General features: G+C 44.3%; 1 protein-coding gene across 1 annotated transcript; it reads left to right on the top strand.

Annotated features, from left to right (window-relative positions):
• Positions 1-899: 899 nt before the first annotated feature.
• PATE2 (prostate and testis expressed 2) lies at positions 900-2,181 on the top strand. The gene is made up of 4 exons (XM_069566636.1): positions 900-951; positions 1,094-1,117; positions 1,573-1,698; positions 2,045-2,181. The coding sequence occupies exons 1-4, from the start codon at positions 900-902 to the stop codon at positions 2,179-2,181; spliced, it is 339 nt and encodes a 112-aa protein (XP_069422737.1).
• Positions 2,182-17,504: the final 15,323 nt, after the last annotated feature.

Below are 17,504 nucleotides of genomic sequence, written 5' to 3'. Positions count from 1 at the left end.
CTCTTTTTATAATACTGGCATTTGGTATGTGTGTAGAAAATATTTACTTTTTAAAAAGACATCAATTAATTAATAACACCTGAAGGCAAAGTAGGCACATCTCTCCTTCTCCTGAAACTTCCCTTTGCTGCACCACAGCAGGGACACTTCAGGGTTTCCCTCACATCCAGACCATGCCTGAAATCCTGGATTTAATTCCCGGTGCCTCAGTCTAGGGCTTCCCAGGTGGCACTAGTGGTAAACAACCCGACTGTCAATGCGGGAGACAAAAGAGACGCGGGGTTCGATCCCTATGTCAGGAAGATCCCCTGGAGGAGGGCACGGAGAACCACTCCAGTATTCTTGCCTGGAGAATCCAATGGATAGAGGAGCCTGGTGGGCTACAGTCCACAGGGCCGCAAAGAGTTCCATATGACTGAAGCACCCATGCAAAGATGGGCTCGATAAAGGACAGAAATGCTATGGACCTAACAGAAGCAGTCCAAGGGAAGCCTGGCGTGCTGTGATTCATGGGGTCGCAAAGAGTCTGACACGACTGAGCGACTGAACTGAACTGAAGCACCCGCCTCAGTCTAAGTGAGGCAATGACAAATCTGATTATTCTGAGATTATCAAAAAGAGCTAAAAGAAATGAAAGTATCCAAACCCTGTCTTCAAAGGTTAAAATGTGGCAAAGAGACTTATCTTTCCTTGCAGAGTACGAGGCTTAGCTATAGAGGAGAATTTTAAAATAGATGGTTTATGGGCAGTGGACTGCAGTTTGTGCTTTGGTCCTTTCTGGGAACACTGAGATACTGATTTTATGATTATATGATTTAGAAGAATAGCCCAAGGACAGAACACAGATGGAGATCAACCAGTGCCTTCCACAGGCAACTGCACACGACCAAAGTCCCAGGATGTCTGTTCTGTTTCTGCTGCCCGTTGTCATTGTAGTCTGCATGAGTAAGGGTAAGTCCTGGAGGCAAAGGGAGGGCTGGTTGCTGGTTAACAGAAAGGAAGGCGCTAGGGGAGGAGAAATTTCCAGAATTGGCTCTTGGGGCTTTGGCAGATGCACATGCAGCTATGATAAGAAAAACTTCTCTTTTCACAGGCGAATTTTATGAACATATGAAAGGTACGACAATGTCTAAAGTCCTCGGTAAAAAGGTTATTGGTGACACTTTAGGGGTAAACCTCCCCCTCCCTCTTTTGAGAAAGCTGTAATCCATTCTTACTGTAAAATCCTAGGAGTCTGATCTTACCAGTTTAGTCCATTTCGTGAAGTTAGGAAGCTAAAATCCCTGCCTTTGCTTCCTTTTCTCCATTACTGAACAAAATCATCAGGCTAGATAAGCGGCTCATTACTTGGGGACCAGAGATAAATTTTTAGGGGAACTCTGACCTCTTGAGATTACATTCAGGGTTTGATTTAAACCTGTCTTGCTTTCACAAGATTATCAAAGGAGTCAGGGTCCCAAGAAAAGTTGGGGAGCACTAGGCAGTAGTCAGTTCCTGTTGGGAAGCCCCCCAGCCTGGAGAGCCTTCACCATAAAACCGCATCCTATAAGCACCTCTTTCTGTGTCTGGCAGAGCCAATGATGTGTTACAAATGTAAAAGATATCATCTCGGGATATGCTATGAATCCATGAGGTCCTGCACCCTGAAGCACAAACAGACATGTGCTGTTGAAAACATTTACTTCCTTACCAGAAAAGGTAGTGTTGGGCATAGTGTCTGAGAAGTAACCACCTCTCCCTCACTTAAAGGCAACCGCCTCCTTTCGTCATTAGAACACATGGGTGAGTCGGATGGGTAAGGTTGGGATGGTCGTGCAAAGACAGACTTTTCTTAAGACAGTATTGAGTGAAGGAGAGGTGAATGTCCCCCTCTCAGTTAGAAAATAAAATCCATTCTTTGGGTCAGTAATTAATAGACTCTGTCTTTTAGCTCACTAGGGTCTAGAGAAAAGTCAGTGAAGGTCTGAAGAGAGGTGATTCCTAGGAATACGGTAGGAGCAAACAGAGTCATCATGGTTGTATTCCCTTTCTTTCACCTCCTCAGGGCGGAGTATGTATTTTTATTCAAAACTGTCGTGTAAGGCCAACTGTGAAGACATCAACTTCTTAAGTTTTGACAAGAGAACAGAGCTCATCTGTTGCAAACATAAAAGCTACTGCAACCTCCCCGAAGGCGTCTAGTTCTGCATCTCTCCTGGAGTTTTCATTATTCTTCAACTCACCATCCCCTTTATGTTTTCTTGCCAAACCTATATTTTGTCTCCTCTTCTAACCAGTGGCAGAGAGTGAGAAAATCAACAGGTAGTTAAAAGAGGAGCCATCATTAATGATGGAGCCCCAGACAGAATTTCTGCAAATCCCTATTTACAGGGTTTTGGCTTTTTTATGATGGTACTGCCATGGATAGTGTTAGGATTTCAATTGGTTATTCATTCTGTCCTATAAGGAAATGCAAAGCGTTAGTCACTCAGTCATGTCCGACTCTTTGTGACCCTATGGACAGTAGCCCGCCAGGTTTCTCTGTCCATGGAATTCTCCAGGCAAGAATACTGTACTGGGTTGCCATTCCCTTCTCCAGGGGACCTTTGCGACCCAAGGATCGAACCTAGGTCTCCTACATTGACAGGCAGATTCTTTACAGTCTGAGCCACCTGAGAAGCCAACTTTAGGTAATGTAGTAATATCAAATCTTATTTTAATCACATAAATGTCTGTTTTATTTATCCCATTCTGAATGGAAATGCAAAGACTTGTGTCAAAATCATTCCAAACCAGTACTGGGAATTCTGCAACCACACTTTATCCTCATTCATACTCACTGCTCTGGGCTATGATTCTCTGGATTAGCCTGGCACTTTCCTTGTGTCCATGGGTTATGGCAATTAGAGAAGACTAACTTGAGTTTTCTCATCTGCCGGCAACATGAGCCACACCTTTCTCTTGCAGACCTCTTGGGGGGAATCTCAGGCCAAGACAAAACTGGATGAACATAAGAAGGAGGCTTCAAGAACTGTTTCAGGGGCATTTCGGTTTGTGGAAATTAAGGTTCCAGAAACAATTTGGTGTGGGTGGAACTGCCATCACCCTCTCTGACCAGGTAGCATTTGCTTGAACCAGGTGATTGAATTGGAAATGGAGACCTTGGGCCAGAATGGCTAGTCTGTTTCTTCTCATAAGAATGTAAATGTTGATGATAAAGCAGGTGAAGATAATAGAACGTATAGAGACTCCATGCACTGGTGTTCTAGTTACAGAGAGCCCTATGTAAGATGCAGTTATGAGTAAGCAGAAAGAGTGATATAGTGAAAGCTAATGGTGGTGGGAGATCAAGACAGTCAGTCTTACAGGAAATCAACCCTCAATATTCACTGGAAGGACTGAAGCTGAAGCTCTAATACTTGACCGCCTGATATGAATAGCCACTCATTGGAAAAGACCCTGATGCTGGGAAAGATTGAGGGCAAGAGGAGAAGGGGATGACAGAGGATGAGATGGTTGGATGGCATCACTGACTCAATGGACATGAGTCTGAGCATGATCCAGGAGTTGGTGATGGACAGGGAAGCCTGGAGTGTTGCAGACCATGGGGTCGCAAAGAGTGGGACATGACTGAGCAACTGAACACCACCACCAGTGGTGGGAAGAGATGCAGATCCCTCCCTCTCTCCCTCCCCCTCCCTCTCCCTCCCTCCCTCCCTCCCTCCCTTCTTCCACCTCTCTCTCTTTTTCCCTCCCTCCCTAATATAATAAAACAGATAGGCAGAGAGAGGCTGTGCAGCATTGGTCGTGGAACTGCACACCTGTGGCCAAGGTGGCAAAGCCTCCTCGGGTATGAAGTAACTCCAGCATTTCTCTCCCTGTGAATGACGCATACTGCAGTTCTTGGTCCTGAATTTCCATGATCAATTTTCTCCTTATTATGCCACATGAGATTCTTACAATAAACCAATCACCCCTCTACTTGAATAGTCTGGTGTAGTTTCTGCCTTTGCTTGTGTCTGAAAATATAATCCTTCCTAAGAGATTCTCATTTGGGATTTTACCATACAAAGCTGGGATAAAGAGAGACATGTAGGTTACTTTTTTAAAATGGGCAGGCAGGTTGGAAAAGTCAATCGAACAGGGATATTTTGAGTTAAGGAAACACATATTTTAAAAAATTTTATTGAAGTATATTTGATTTATAGTGTTGTGTTAATTTCTGCTACAGCAGAAATTACAGCTAAGTGATTCAGTTATACATATGCATATATATATATATAAATTCTTTTTCATATTCTTTTCCACTATGGTTTATCACAGGATATTGAATATAGTTCCCGTGCTATATAGTAGGTCCTTGTTGCTTATCCATCCTATATATAATAGTTTGCATCTGCTGACTCCAAACTCCCAACCCTTCCATCCCCCACGCCCCTCTCATTGTTAACCTCAAGTCTGCTTCCTACGTCTGTGAGCCTGTTTCACAGATATGTTCACTCGCGTCATATTGTAGATTCTATGTGCAAGCGGCATCATATGGTTCCTGCTTTTTCTGTCTGACTTCCTTCACTTAGATAATCTCTAGGTGCATCCATGTTGCTGCAAATGGCATTATCTCCTTCCTTTTAATGGCTGAGTAATAATCCATTGTACAAAGGTACCGCATCTTCTTTATCCCTTCATCTGTGGATGGACATTTAGGGGAAACAGCATATCCTTATTTCTGACTTTATGTAGGCGCTCTCACCTGTTGAATTATGGGGTTGGGAGACATCATCTAGAAGAAAAAAAAGAGAGATCATTGTTTTCTATTGGGTTTCAAAATAGACTTTTAAAATATTTGTGAATCAATGTTTAGACAAAACTTGGCTTTGTTGAACAAGAAGTTTCTAATTATGAAAGCTTTCCTTAGTCTTTCAAGGACAAGCATTGGTACTCTTAGCATTAAAGCGCTGAATATTACCTTCTATATGGACGATTTTTATTTGACTTTGGTGCCCTGCTCGAATCCTTTTTGCTGACCAGTGCACCTGCCACTCAACTGCACTGAGTGTTGGTTTCTGACAACTCACAGCTATTTCCTTCTCTGGAGAACAGCCCTCTGCCAAATGGGAGCTGCCTCACCTGGATACTAAGCTCCCAGCTAGAGCAAACACCTCAGCCAACAAATGGCCAACTCCTCCCATCAAGCTGGGACTAAGTCTGTGGCAGTTCTTGTGCCAGAGCTTTTCTGTGGGATCTGACTAAAGCCAGTCTCCAGTTGAGACCATGTTATTGCTAACATTTTCCCCGACCTCCCTTGTTTTCTTTACTCCCCCTGTAAATTTCAGGCTGAGAAGGCCAAGTGTTTTCTGCCATCCTAGGGCGTGGAGCGCTAAAACCAGATGAGGGAATTCCCCAGTGGTCCCATGGTTAGGACTCTGCACTTTCACTGCTAAGGACACAGGTTTGACCCCTGGTTGGGGAACTAAGATCCCACAAGCCATGTGATGTAGCCAGAGCAAAATTTTTTTTAAATAATAAAACAAGATGAGGTTGGGTTATAAACATTACGTTTCGGTACCTCTGAGTGATAGTGCATGTGGTGTGTGAAATTGCCCTTATTAGGCTTCCTTACAGCCAGATAACGTCGCTCTAATCTTAGAGAGAATTTTCTCTTGGTTTACCGCATCTTGGGATATTATTCCTATTTCCATTTTCCACCTTGAAGAAATGAACAGAATAAGACCTAGGTGAAAATTTTATACGATAAATATAGACAACAACAACGAAAGACCTATTACCATGATTGTCTATTGTTGTCAAAGAAAGAATTGTGGAAACAAGAGGAAAAAATGAAAAGAATCTCCAGTGGGTCAGAGAGCAGAGTGGAAAAGGACAGAGAATTGATCTCCACACCCATTTTCTTTCATTTAGGTGGGAACTACATTCCCAGCACAGGAAATTAAAAACTTCCCATTGCAACCTTGGGAGATGATAGCAATTCAGTCATATTCTCACCAAAATCTAGGAAATAGCTACCACCCAGGGCTCTTCCTGGACTTCCAGGTGGCTCAGTGGTTTAAAAAAAAATTCTGCCTGCAATGCACATGGTCAATCTGTGCAGGAGATATAGGCCAGTCCCCGTGTCAGGAAGATCCCCTGGAGAAGGGAATGGCTACCTACTCCAGTATTCTTGCCTGGACAGAGGAGCCTGGTGGATACAGTCCATGGGGGTCAAAAAGAGCTGGGCACAACCAAGCGGCTAACAACTTTCAAGTTCAACTTTCAGGGCTCTTTCTAGTGGGAGTCAAGGGAGAGACTTGAAACGATCAAGCAAGGTAAAATCCTTGACGCAGTCCCCACTTTTGTAACAGGACATGAGGCCGAAGATGACAGTCACAGCTGCATTCACACTGCCTGCTCCGCCTTCGCTCACTTCCGCCCATGTCTCAGCTGGACGGGGCTCTTGACCTGATGGCACATTCCAGCCTTCAATCCTGTGTGATCTGAACTCTAGGTGGTTTTGTCCTTACAGCATCATTACAGGTTTTTATTGAACAAGACTACTGGACAAGAGAGTACTAAAGATGTTCCAGCGTATCCTATGGTTTTCAAAAAAGCTCTTCATGCCGTCATCGTGTAGTAACAACCTAAATTCCCTTGTAATCCAAATCAATTACCTCTTTTCGCTGCCTGTGAGACTCTGATATTTTGCTCCCTCTCCTCCGCCACCCCCACCTTTGCCTTATCCTAGGGTCAAGCTGATGCAGGGGACCGGGGAGACTGGGCATACCCTTCACACTGTAAAGAGAATCATCCCACGGGTGTCTCCCAGGTTCCACCATAAACAGAAGGGAAAGGAATTTGGGAAACTCCTCAGAGTAATTCCATGGCTTACTAGGCTATTGTCTTGTTGCAAAATATGTTTTAAAAATATAAAATCCTGCTTATTACAGCGCTTCCCAGGTGGCGCTAATGGTAAAGAACACTCCTGTTAATGCAGGAGATGCAGTTTCCATCCCTGGGTCCCCTGGAGGAAAAAATCTCAACCCACTCCAGTATTCTTGTCTGGAGAATCCCATGGACAGAGGAGCCTGGCGGGCTACAGTTCTTGGGGTCCCAAAGAGTTGGACACAACACCATGCTCACACACACACACACACACACACACACACACACACACACACTGCGTATTACTACATTATTTTAGCTTTCTTCTGTTTCATACCAAATCTTGTTTTATTCCTGGACAGAGGCTTACCCAGGATGCAATGGGGTCAGGTTGGCTCCTGCAGGAGGCAAAAGTAAAAAATCACATAAAAGATAAAACGGGACTTCCCTGACAGTCCAGTGGTTAAGACTCGATGCTTCTACTCCAGGGGGTGCGGGTCAGATCCCTGGTCCAAGAGCCAAGATCCCACATGCTGCACGACCAAAATAAATAAATAAATAAATAAATAAAATACAACAGAACTTGGCCTGGTACCACTTTTCCCAGTCTCAGAAGCCTCTACCACTGCATGGGGGACTTGGGTTGCTGGGCTTCGGTGCCTCTCAGCTAGGCTGGGTTTGGTTCAGAATGTCAGCTTGAGAGCCTTCAAGCTTCTCCTACCAACCAACATAGTGCTTCTTCTATCTTCTTCCTCTTGAATTAACTATAGCAAGCAGTGAGAGTTTTCTAAGACCTCCTCTTATATCTTATGAAATCTAAGCTTCGACAATAATTTTTAAAATTTATTTAATTAAAGGATAATTACAATATTGTGTTGGTTTCTGCCAAACATCAACATGGATCAGCCATAGGTATACATATGCCCCCTCCCTTGTGAGACTCCCTCCAACCTCCCAACCCATCCCATCCCTCTAGGTTGTCACAGGGCCCTGGTTTGAGTTCCCTGAGTCATACAGTAATGTTTTGCTGTTAAAAGCCTGAGAAATCTTCTCGAGTCCTGAATTTCCCAACTTTGTATGTTCCTATTTGCATGGCCTCCGCCATAGTTTATCTAACTGTAGTATATAAGCAAAGATATTTTGAGTTTTTTTCCCATAGGTGGCCAGAAGCTAAATGTACTCTCTCTGATACCACCCATGAAACCAAGTTTCTATTCTAGGGCTGTTGAATACTCGCCATCATCTACCCTGAGGCACTGACTGCTTTGAAGCCACAGGCAGTGAGCAACACAGGCCCGGAGGTTTTCTCACACTTGGCTGCCCCCCGGCTCAAGAGAGAACATGTTCCCACATTTGAGCAGTTTGATCCAGTGGCAATTCAAAGTACTCCTCTCCAAGTTCTGTTTCTGAACTTTCTGCAAACTCTGTATTCACAGAGCTCCTCTTGCAAACATATTTGAGAATAAAGGAGACTTGGGGCTTCCCTGGAGGCTCAGTGATCAAGAATCCGCCTGCCAATGCAGAGACAAGGGTTCGATCCCTGGGTCGGGAAGATTCCCTGGAGAAGGAAGTAGCAACTCAATCCAGTATTCTTGCCTGAGAAGTCCCATGGACAGAGGAGCCTGGTGGGCCACAGTCCATGGGGTCGCAAGAGCAGGACACAACTTAGTGACTAAACAACAGTAACAAAGGAGAGTTAGTCTTATCCTCTCTCCTAATTTAGTTTAATCCTATAACTGCGTCTCAGTGCTGTCTTGTTTCCACAATAGGCCCTGGTTCACTGAATACTGTTCAGCCTCTGGGACTCCTTCACCACCATCCTTCTTGATGTAATAAAAATTTACTATAAGCTTAATTTTAGCATTCAGCATATAATGAGCATTTTCTCATGCCAGTTGTTGCTCTAAGCCCTTGACACTCAGTACCTCATTTTATTCTCACTGCAACCTTATGAAGTACAGGAAGTTAAGATGCTTTGGTAAGGTTACGTATGTAGTTAGAGCTGCCATTTGAAGGCACAATATATAGGAGCACTGTTTTAAGCTGATATGAGACTTCTTCCATAAAGTGGACCTCAATAAAGGAGTTAATGTATGAAGGCCCAGTTCCTTTATTCCAACAATACCATCTTTCAGGGCTGAATGAATGTATCAGACTTTACAGAGTGGCTGGCCTAGGTGGAACAAAAAAGCAAACTATTGGTTTGGTCAAAAGGTTCATTCAGGTTTTCCATACGAGCTTACAGAAACACCCAAACAAAATTTTGGGCCAACCCAATATAAGCTAAATGTGGCTATCTCCGTATCTACGGTACATCCATAGTGTAGAATTTTGTTGTTGTTCTTTAGTTGTCCAACTCCTTTGTGACCCTAGGGATCGGGGTATTCCAGGCAAAAATACTGGAATGGGTTACCATTTCCTCCTCTGAGGGATCTCTCTGACCGTTTCGTCCTCTGGGGGATCTCTTTGACCATTTCCTCCTCTGGGGGATCTCTCTGACCATTTCCTCCTCTGGGGGATCTCTCTGACCATTTCCTCCTCTGGGATTTCCTCCTCTGGGGGATCTCTCTGACCGTTTCCTCCTCTGGGGGATCTCTCTGACTCACGTCTCCTGCTCACATCTCCTGCACTGCAGGTGAACTCTTTACCACTGTGCTACCAGGGAAGCCCAGCTATCTCCATAGTCCAATAGAAAGAAAAGGAAAGTGAAATTTATCCTAGGCCCTCCCACACACAGGACCCAGGTTCTAGCTTTGTTCTGTCAACCTAAATAAAGATGGAAACCGGGGCAAGTTTCAATGACCAGAAATTGAGGTTCTTCAGGAATAGCAGGGGAATTGCAATTTGGGAAAGGCATGCTGTAGCAAGACACAAGCGTGTCTGTTGAGGGCTTGGGGTGGGCTGTATATACAGGCAACAAGTGCAAAGAGGGGTAACTCCAGCCAGAGTTCAAGCAGTAAGTTCGTTGGCTTGAGGATGGGGAGAGATTCCTGCTGAATGTTCATCGATCAGGAGATAATTCTCAATCTTCTGTAAATCAGGCACGTATGCAAAATCAGTCTCTCAGTTATTAAGTTCTATACTTCTCAGGGAGCACGCATGAGATTCTTTGTTACCTATCCTCTGGTTCCATTCTTTAAAATGTGTTTATTTTTAATTGGAGGATAATTGCTCTACAATTGGCTTCCCTAGTGGGTCAGAGGGTAAAGAATCTGCCTGCAATGCAGAAGACCTGGGTTCAATCCCTGGGTCAGGAAGATCCCCTTGAGAAGGAAAGGGCAACCCACTCCAGTATTCTTGCCTGGAGAATCCCACGGACAGAGGAGCCTGGCACTCTGCAGTCTGTGGGGTCACAAAGAGTCAAAAACAACTGAAGTGACTTAGCACAATTGCTTTACAATGTTGTGTTGGTTTCTGCCATACATCAGCATGAATCAGCCGTAAGTATACATATGTCTCCTCCCTCACTCTTCAACCTTCCTCCCACCTCGCTTGCAATCCCACCCTTCTAGGTTGTCACGGAGCCCTGGATTTAAGCTCCCTTAGTTATACAATGAGTCTCCACGGGCTAACTAATTTTCCATATGGTAATGCATGCTTCAAGGCTACTCCCTCAGTTTGCCCCACTTCCCTCCCTGTGCCCACAAAACTGCCTGCGTCTCCATTGCTGCCCTGCATATAGGCTCATCAGTACCATCATTCTAGATTCCAAATATAGGCGTTAATATATGATATTTCTCTTTCTCTTTCTGACTCACTTCGTTCTGTATAATAGGCTCTAGGTTCATCAACCTCATTAGAACTGACTCAAATGTGTTCATTGTATGGCTGAGTAATATTCCATCGTATACGTGTACCACAACTTCTTTATCCATTCATCTGTCAATGGACATCTAGGTGGCTTCCATGCCCTAGCTATTGTAAATAGTGCTGCGATGAACATTGGGGTGTAGGTGTCTCTTTCAATTATGGTCTATTCAGGTTATATGCCTGAGTGGAATTGTTGGGTTATGTGGTAATTTTACTCCTACTTTTTAAAGGAATCTCCATACTGTTCTCCATAGTGACTGGATCAATTTGCATTCCCACCAACAGTGCAAGAAGGTTCCCTTTTCTCCACACCAGCATTTATTGTCTGTAGGTTTTTTGATGATGGCCATTTGACCCATGTGAGGTGATACCTTATTGTAGTTTTGATTTGCATTTCTCTAATAATGAGCAATGTTGAGCAACTTTCCATGTGTTTGTTAGCCATCTGTATGTCTTCCTTGGACAACTGGTTCCATTTTAGATCAAAATCCCTTCCTCAACTCATTTGAAAAGACCCTGATGCTGGGAAAGATTGAGGACAGGAGGAGAAGGAGATGACAGAGGATGAGATGGTTGGATGGCATCACCGACCCCATGGACATGGGTTTGGGTGGACTCGGGGAGTTGGTGATGGACAGGGAGGCCTGGTGTGCTGCGGTTCATGGGGTCGCAAAGAGTCGGACACGACTGAGTGACTGAACTGAACTAGTCCTCTGAATCCTTCTTCGAAGCACTGTTTCCCCCTCTCCTTGTCTCTTTTGTTCATAGCGGTATCTCCAGCACCTCAGACAATTTCCCAATATCCATCAGATGGCAATTTTATTTGTTGACTAATATTTGTTGATGGTTGAGTAATCGACTATTAATTATTACTCTATTAGACCTGCTCCCTCCCCAGCAGTCTGATGGCCATACTTGACAACCCACAGAATTTTGAATCTAAGGCACTGAGTTGGACCATACTGCTGTGGGCTTGAGCATGTATATTTCAGGACAGTCTCCAAACTGAGCCCGAAGTGCAATGAGTAGTTTCAGCTCCCCAAACCCTATTGCCTTTGAGATCTTTCCAGCAATACCAGGGGAGGCTAAAGCCCCTCAATCATGGTGAATTTAGGACTTCTCTGGTGGCCCAGCAGTTGAGAATATTTCTGCCAGTGCAGGGGGCATGGCTTTCATCCCTGGTTTAGGAAGATTCCACATGCTATGCTGCAACGAAGACTGTACTTAGTTGCTTTACAACATAATATAATTTTCATGTATACAGCATTATATTTCTACTTCTATATACATTACAGCATGCTCAACACCCAAAATTTAGTTTCCATTCATCATCACACCCTTGGTTCCCTATACTCATTTCATCCTCTAGCCACCCCTTCCTCTCTGGTAACTACTCCAGGTGACCCTTGAACAATGTCAGGGTTGGGATGTCAACCCTCCACCAGTCAAAAATCCACATACAACCTTACAGTCAGGCTTCCTTATAGAAGATTCCACACCCGGAGATTCAGCCAACAGAATATTGTGTAGTGCTGTGGTATGTATTTAATTTTAAAAATCTAGGAATAAGTGGACCCATGCAATTCAAACTTGTGTTGTTCAAGGGTCAACTGTACTGTTTTCTGTATCTGTGTGTTTGTTTCTGGTTACGTTTGTCATTGATTTTTGTTTTGTTTTGTTTTATATTCCATCTATGAGTGAAATCATACAGTATTTGTTTTTTTAATCTGATATTTCTCTCAGTGTAATACCCTCAAGATCTATCCATGTTGTTACAAATGTCAAGATTTCATCTTTTTGAAAGGCTGAATAATATATCATTGTACTTATATTAATATATATAATGTATATATGTGTGTGTGTATCAGTTCAGTTCAGTTCAGTTCAGCCACTCAGTTGTGTCCGACTCTTTGTGACCCCATGAATCGCAGCACGCCAGGCCTCCTTGTCCATCACCAACTCCTGGAGTCCACTCAGACTCATGTCCATCTCATCCTCTGTCGTCCCCTTCTCCTCCTGCTCCCAATCCCTCCCAGCATCAGAGTCTTTTCCAATGAGTCAACTCTTCACATGAGGTGGCCAAAGTATGGAGTTTCAGCTTTAGCATCATTCCTTCCAAAGAAATCCCAGGGCTGATCTCCTTCCGAATGGACTGGTTGGATCTCCTTGCAGTCCAAGGGACTCTCAAGAGTCTTCTCCAATACCACAGTTCATATAATGTCCATATATAAAAATGGGCTTCCATGGGGGTTCAGACTGGAAAGAATCTGCCTGCAATGCAGGACACCTGGGTTATATCCCTTGGTCAGGAAGATCCCCTGTAGTAGGAAATGGCAACCCACTCCAGTATTCTTGCTTGGATAATCCCATAGGAAGAGGAGCCTAGGGGGCTGCAGTCCATTGGGTCACAAAGAGTCAGACATGACTGAGCATGCATGCAACGCAACTCAAAAGTTTTCTTTATCTATTCTTTGTAATAGAATAAAGAATTTTCTTTATCTGTTCATCCCCTGATGGGCGCTTAGGCTGTTTCTATATCTTGGCTAACATAAACAAGGCTAAGATGAACGCTGGGGTGCATATATCTTTTTAAAGTAGTGTTTTGTATGCTTTGGCTAAATACCCAGAAGTGGGTTCTGGGAAAGTGAGATAAGTGAATCATGGTAGTTCCTAACTATTTGAGGAATATCCATACTGTTTTCCGTTGCGGCTACGCCAATTTACATTCCAACCCTGTAGGAGGGTTCTGTTTTCTCCACGTACTTGCCAACACTTGTGATTTCTTCCCTTTTTGATAATAACCATTCTACTGTGATAATAGCACATTCATGGGTGTGAGATAATATCTCACTGTGGTTTTGATTTGCATTTCCCTAGTGATGAGTGATGCTGAACATCTTTTCATGTGCCTGTTGGCCATCTGTATGTCTCTGAAGAAATAAATGTCTATTCAGGTAGATAAATCTGTCTATTCAGATCCTCTGCCCATTTTTTAATTGAGTTTTGGTAAGTTGTATGAGTTGCTGAGTTGTATAATTCTCTATATTTTGGATATTAACACTGTACTGAATGTATCATTTACAAATATCTCCCATTCATCAGATTACCATCCTTTTTTTTTTCCCTTGGCAGCGTTTCACATTCTTTCTTTGTCTTCGACTTTTGACTATCTGTCTTGAAGATGGTCTTTGTGCACTGAAGCAATTAGGTGTTCTCTTAGTTTCATGGACTTGTGTATCCAATTCCTTATCAGGTTCAGGAAGTTTCAGATGTTATTTCTTTAAGTAAACTGTCTCCTCTCTTCTGCCTCTCCTCTTCTCCTTTTGGGATAACTTACCCTAATGTTGCCTTTCCTAAAAGATTTAGTTAACTCTCATAAACTTTCCTCATTTTTTTTTTTTAGATCTTAATTCTCATTCCTCTTTTACCTGTACCACTTCTAGATCTCCATTTTCTAGCTTGCCAATTCTCTCTTCCATATGATCCGCTCTATTGCTGATGCTTTCCAACGCACTGTCCATCTCATTAACTGAATTCCTCAGCTCCAGAATGATTTCTGCTTGCTTCTCCCTTAGAATTTCAATCTCTTTGGTAAGGTCCTCCTTCTGCTCATTACTTTTATTCCTGAGCTCATTGAATTGCCTTCTTAGTTAGCTTGTAGCTCATTGAATTTCATGACAGCAATTTTGAATTCTCTATCAGTTAGACCATAATATTCTGTGACTTTTTTAATTTCTGGAAAGTTTTCATTTACTTTTTATGTATTATGTGGTTCTTCATAGTGCTTGATGGTTCCTTTGTCAGCACACTTCAAGTAGCAATCATCTTTTTTCCTTAAAGATGTTTTTAAACTTGATTCCAACGATACAGCAGGTTCTCCCTTATTTTCCAATGAGTGATGCTATAGTAAGTTTTCAGTTTCTTATACCGGAACTGCCTCTGCTGTGAGTCTGCACTGTGTCACAGGTGGAGCCCACTGTGCTCCTAACACTGCTGTGTCTCTGGCCTCACCTCCTGGGGCACAGAGATGGCAGGCACTTCCACGGCAGCTACGATCTCCTGAATGTTACTCTCTGCTGCTTAGGGGAAGAGTGGGAGCTGACATCAGGGTACCTCTGCCATCTGCGGTGCTGTTGGGTTGGTGGGAGCCGCTGCTATGGGTGGTGGGTGGAGGACCAGCACTGTGGATGCCCCCTTGGCTGGAGGCAGGGGTCCCAGGCTCCTCTGTTGCTGATGCCCACTGGCCTGTGTCTGTGGGCACTGCGGCAGCAGGAGCCCAAGGGCACATGGCCATCTCTTCGGCTGCCACCGGGTTCTCTGGGGCTGCAGGCTCAACCAGAGTGGCTGGGGGCCAGGACTGTGGGCACCACCTGTGCTGTGGTCCTGGTTCCAGCTCTTCTTTGCATTCCAGCCCACCTACCTTTAGACATACCGATATATGGATTTTCTGGCATCCTGACTGTGTTGGGCAGAGCTGCTCTGTTGAGCTGTGGATATTTAACTGGTTATTGATCGAGGGGGAGAGACAAAGGATGCATCTCAATCCACCACGATGCTGATATCAATACCATTATCTTTTTTGGGTTTGTTTTTGGCCACACCTTGCAGCATGTGGAACTTCCCTGACCAGGGGACCAGGAATTGAACCCATGCCCCCACAATGGAAGTGGGAAGTCTTAACCACCGGACCACCAGGAAAGTCCAATACCATTATCTTCATAATAAATATTCTATGATTTGAAAGCCCATGACTGGCTGCAAAAGTCTGAGCTGGTTTTCTTTTTTAAAAATATTTTATTTATCTATTTGGCTGCATTGGGCCTTAACTGTGACGCGTGGGATCTTCATTGCAACATGTGAGCTTCTCTCTAGGTGGTACCGGCTCCAGAGCACAGGGCCTTAGTAGGTGCTCCTCAGCATGTGGGATCTTAGTTCCCTCACCAAGGATTGAACGCACGTCCCCTGCATTGAAAGATGGATTCTTAGCTGCTGGACCATCAAGGAAGTCCTGGAGCTGAAGTTTTGAATCTACTACTTTGCTTTGGGAATAACACTGTTGTAGGCAGGGGATTACTATATTGCTCTCTATGTGTGAAGAGAGATAGCAAAAGAATTAAATAGTACTATATCCCCAAATGAATCAGGAGTCAGAGAGGTGGTTGTGTAAGTGTTAGCGTATGTGCAGCGAGATGGGGTATCAGAATAGGTTGCTCATCTAGATGCTTAAATTTTGTGAAACAGTGTAATAGTTTCTCTGTCATTTCTTAATTTGATGCATTCAAAACTTCCCAAGAAGTCTTTGTTTTAAATTCATATAACAAATATTATCAAAATTATAAGATGCTTGGGATCTTAAGTGGCCTTTATGGGAGTGGGGAGAGAAGCCAGTTAATCCAGGACAAACATGTTGTTTGCGGAAATAGGAGCCTTCACCCTGCGCTACAATGCAGAGATGAGGGAACTCTGCTTACCCAAATTGGCTGGGAAGAGTGATGTCACTGAATGAGAAAGCAAAGGGCCTTCCAAGAAGATAGGGTAGGTAGGAAGAGAGGTAGGGGGACTGCCAGTGGCAGCAAAGGCATGCACGTGCGAGAATCTGCAAAGTCCAGCCGCGGGACTCTGATGGCGATTTATGAGCAGTGTCAGGGAACAGAGAATGAGACGGTTGGATGGCACCACCGACTCAATGGACATGAGTTTGAGCAAACTTCGGAAGACAGTGAAGGACAAGGAAGCCTGGCAGGCTGCAGTCCATGGGGTCTCAAAGAGTCGGACATGACTGAGCGACTGAACAACAAATCGGAGAACTTCCTGATTAGAGGGCAGCGCCTGCTCTTCACTGCCTCTGAGACAGGAGCTCTCTACTGCTCTCGTGCTGGGTTCTTGGTTCCCGCCGTGAACTGTAGAATGAGTGAGGGAGTTTTTGATCTTCCTATCTGCTTGAGGGTAATATGTCAGTTCACATGATCTGGAGCCATCAGAAAATCATTGAGTAATTGATAAGGTTCCTGCTCTGATGTGTTAAAGCTCAGGAAATTTTGCCTGACCTAAACATGGCTGGGAAATAGATTGTCTCCCAAGAATCCTGACCCTCCCTGCAGGCTCTCTCCTTCTCTTAACCCAAAGACTCCCTCTTCTCCTCCCAAGCAACCTAGGGAATACTGCCAATTCCCAGAAGTTTGGAACATCTAGAAGGGCTCTGGTGGGTTGCCAGCATTCTCTGGGAGTTGGAAACCCTAGAAGTGAAGAGGAGACACAGAGAGAGGCTTTCTGGACACTTAACACAAGCTTCTTGGGACCACTGTGCATCCTCTGGCTGTTTCCTAGACTGTGACCATCCAGAATTGTCAGGTGGGGTCCAGTCTCGCCCAGATACACTAGCAGAGCTCGGTGAACATCTTTGATGTCCACCCACCAAGGAAAACCAGACAGTCTGCTCTGAACCTGAGCCTCCATCTTCAAAGGTCATTCTAGAAGAAACTGTTCCTGACCTTCCTGTTCACTTGGAACACACGAGTCAGATCTAAGCCTTGGTGGCAGTTAAAATTTAACAGACCACTCTTGCAGCCACCCCCACTGCCAAGCTCTTCCTCATCCCAAGCCAGAGCTTTAGCTGCAGGCCCCTAGCCCACTGTACTGTCTGGGCAGATGGCATTTTTCAGAGAGTGGTCCCTGCTGGTTAAGGTTTCTGACATCTGTCCTGGCTAGGAGGTCAACACTATGACGCAGATGTGTGTGCTAAGTCACTTCAGCCGTGTCTGACTCTGCGACCCCATGGGCTGTAGCCCACCAGGCTCCTCTGTGGGATTCTCCAGGCAAGAATACTGGAGTGGGTTGCT

The sequence above is a fragment of the Ovis canadensis genome, chromosome 21 (assembly GCF_042477335.2).
Source record: "Ovis canadensis isolate MfBH-ARS-UI-01 breed Bighorn chromosome 21, ARS-UI_OviCan_v2, whole genome shotgun sequence".
Lineage (NCBI taxonomy): Eukaryota > Metazoa > Chordata > Mammalia > Artiodactyla > Bovidae > Ovis > Ovis canadensis.
Note: the sequence above shows the minus strand (reverse complement) of the source record. Positions and strands in the feature narration are given on the sequence as shown.

Coding starts and splice junctions, on each gene's coding strand:
- PATE2 (XM_069566636.1), top strand. CDS start 900: ATGTCTGTTCTGTTTCTGCTGCCCGTTGTCATTGTAGTCTGCATGAGT. Junction 952..1,093: donor TGTAGTCTGCATGAGTAAGG/GTAAGTCCTGGA, acceptor CTCTTTTCACAG/GCGAATTTTATGAACATATG. Junction 1,118..1,572: donor ATTTTATGAACATATGAAAG/GTACGACAATGT, acceptor TGTGTCTGGCAG/AGCCAATGATGTGTTACAAA.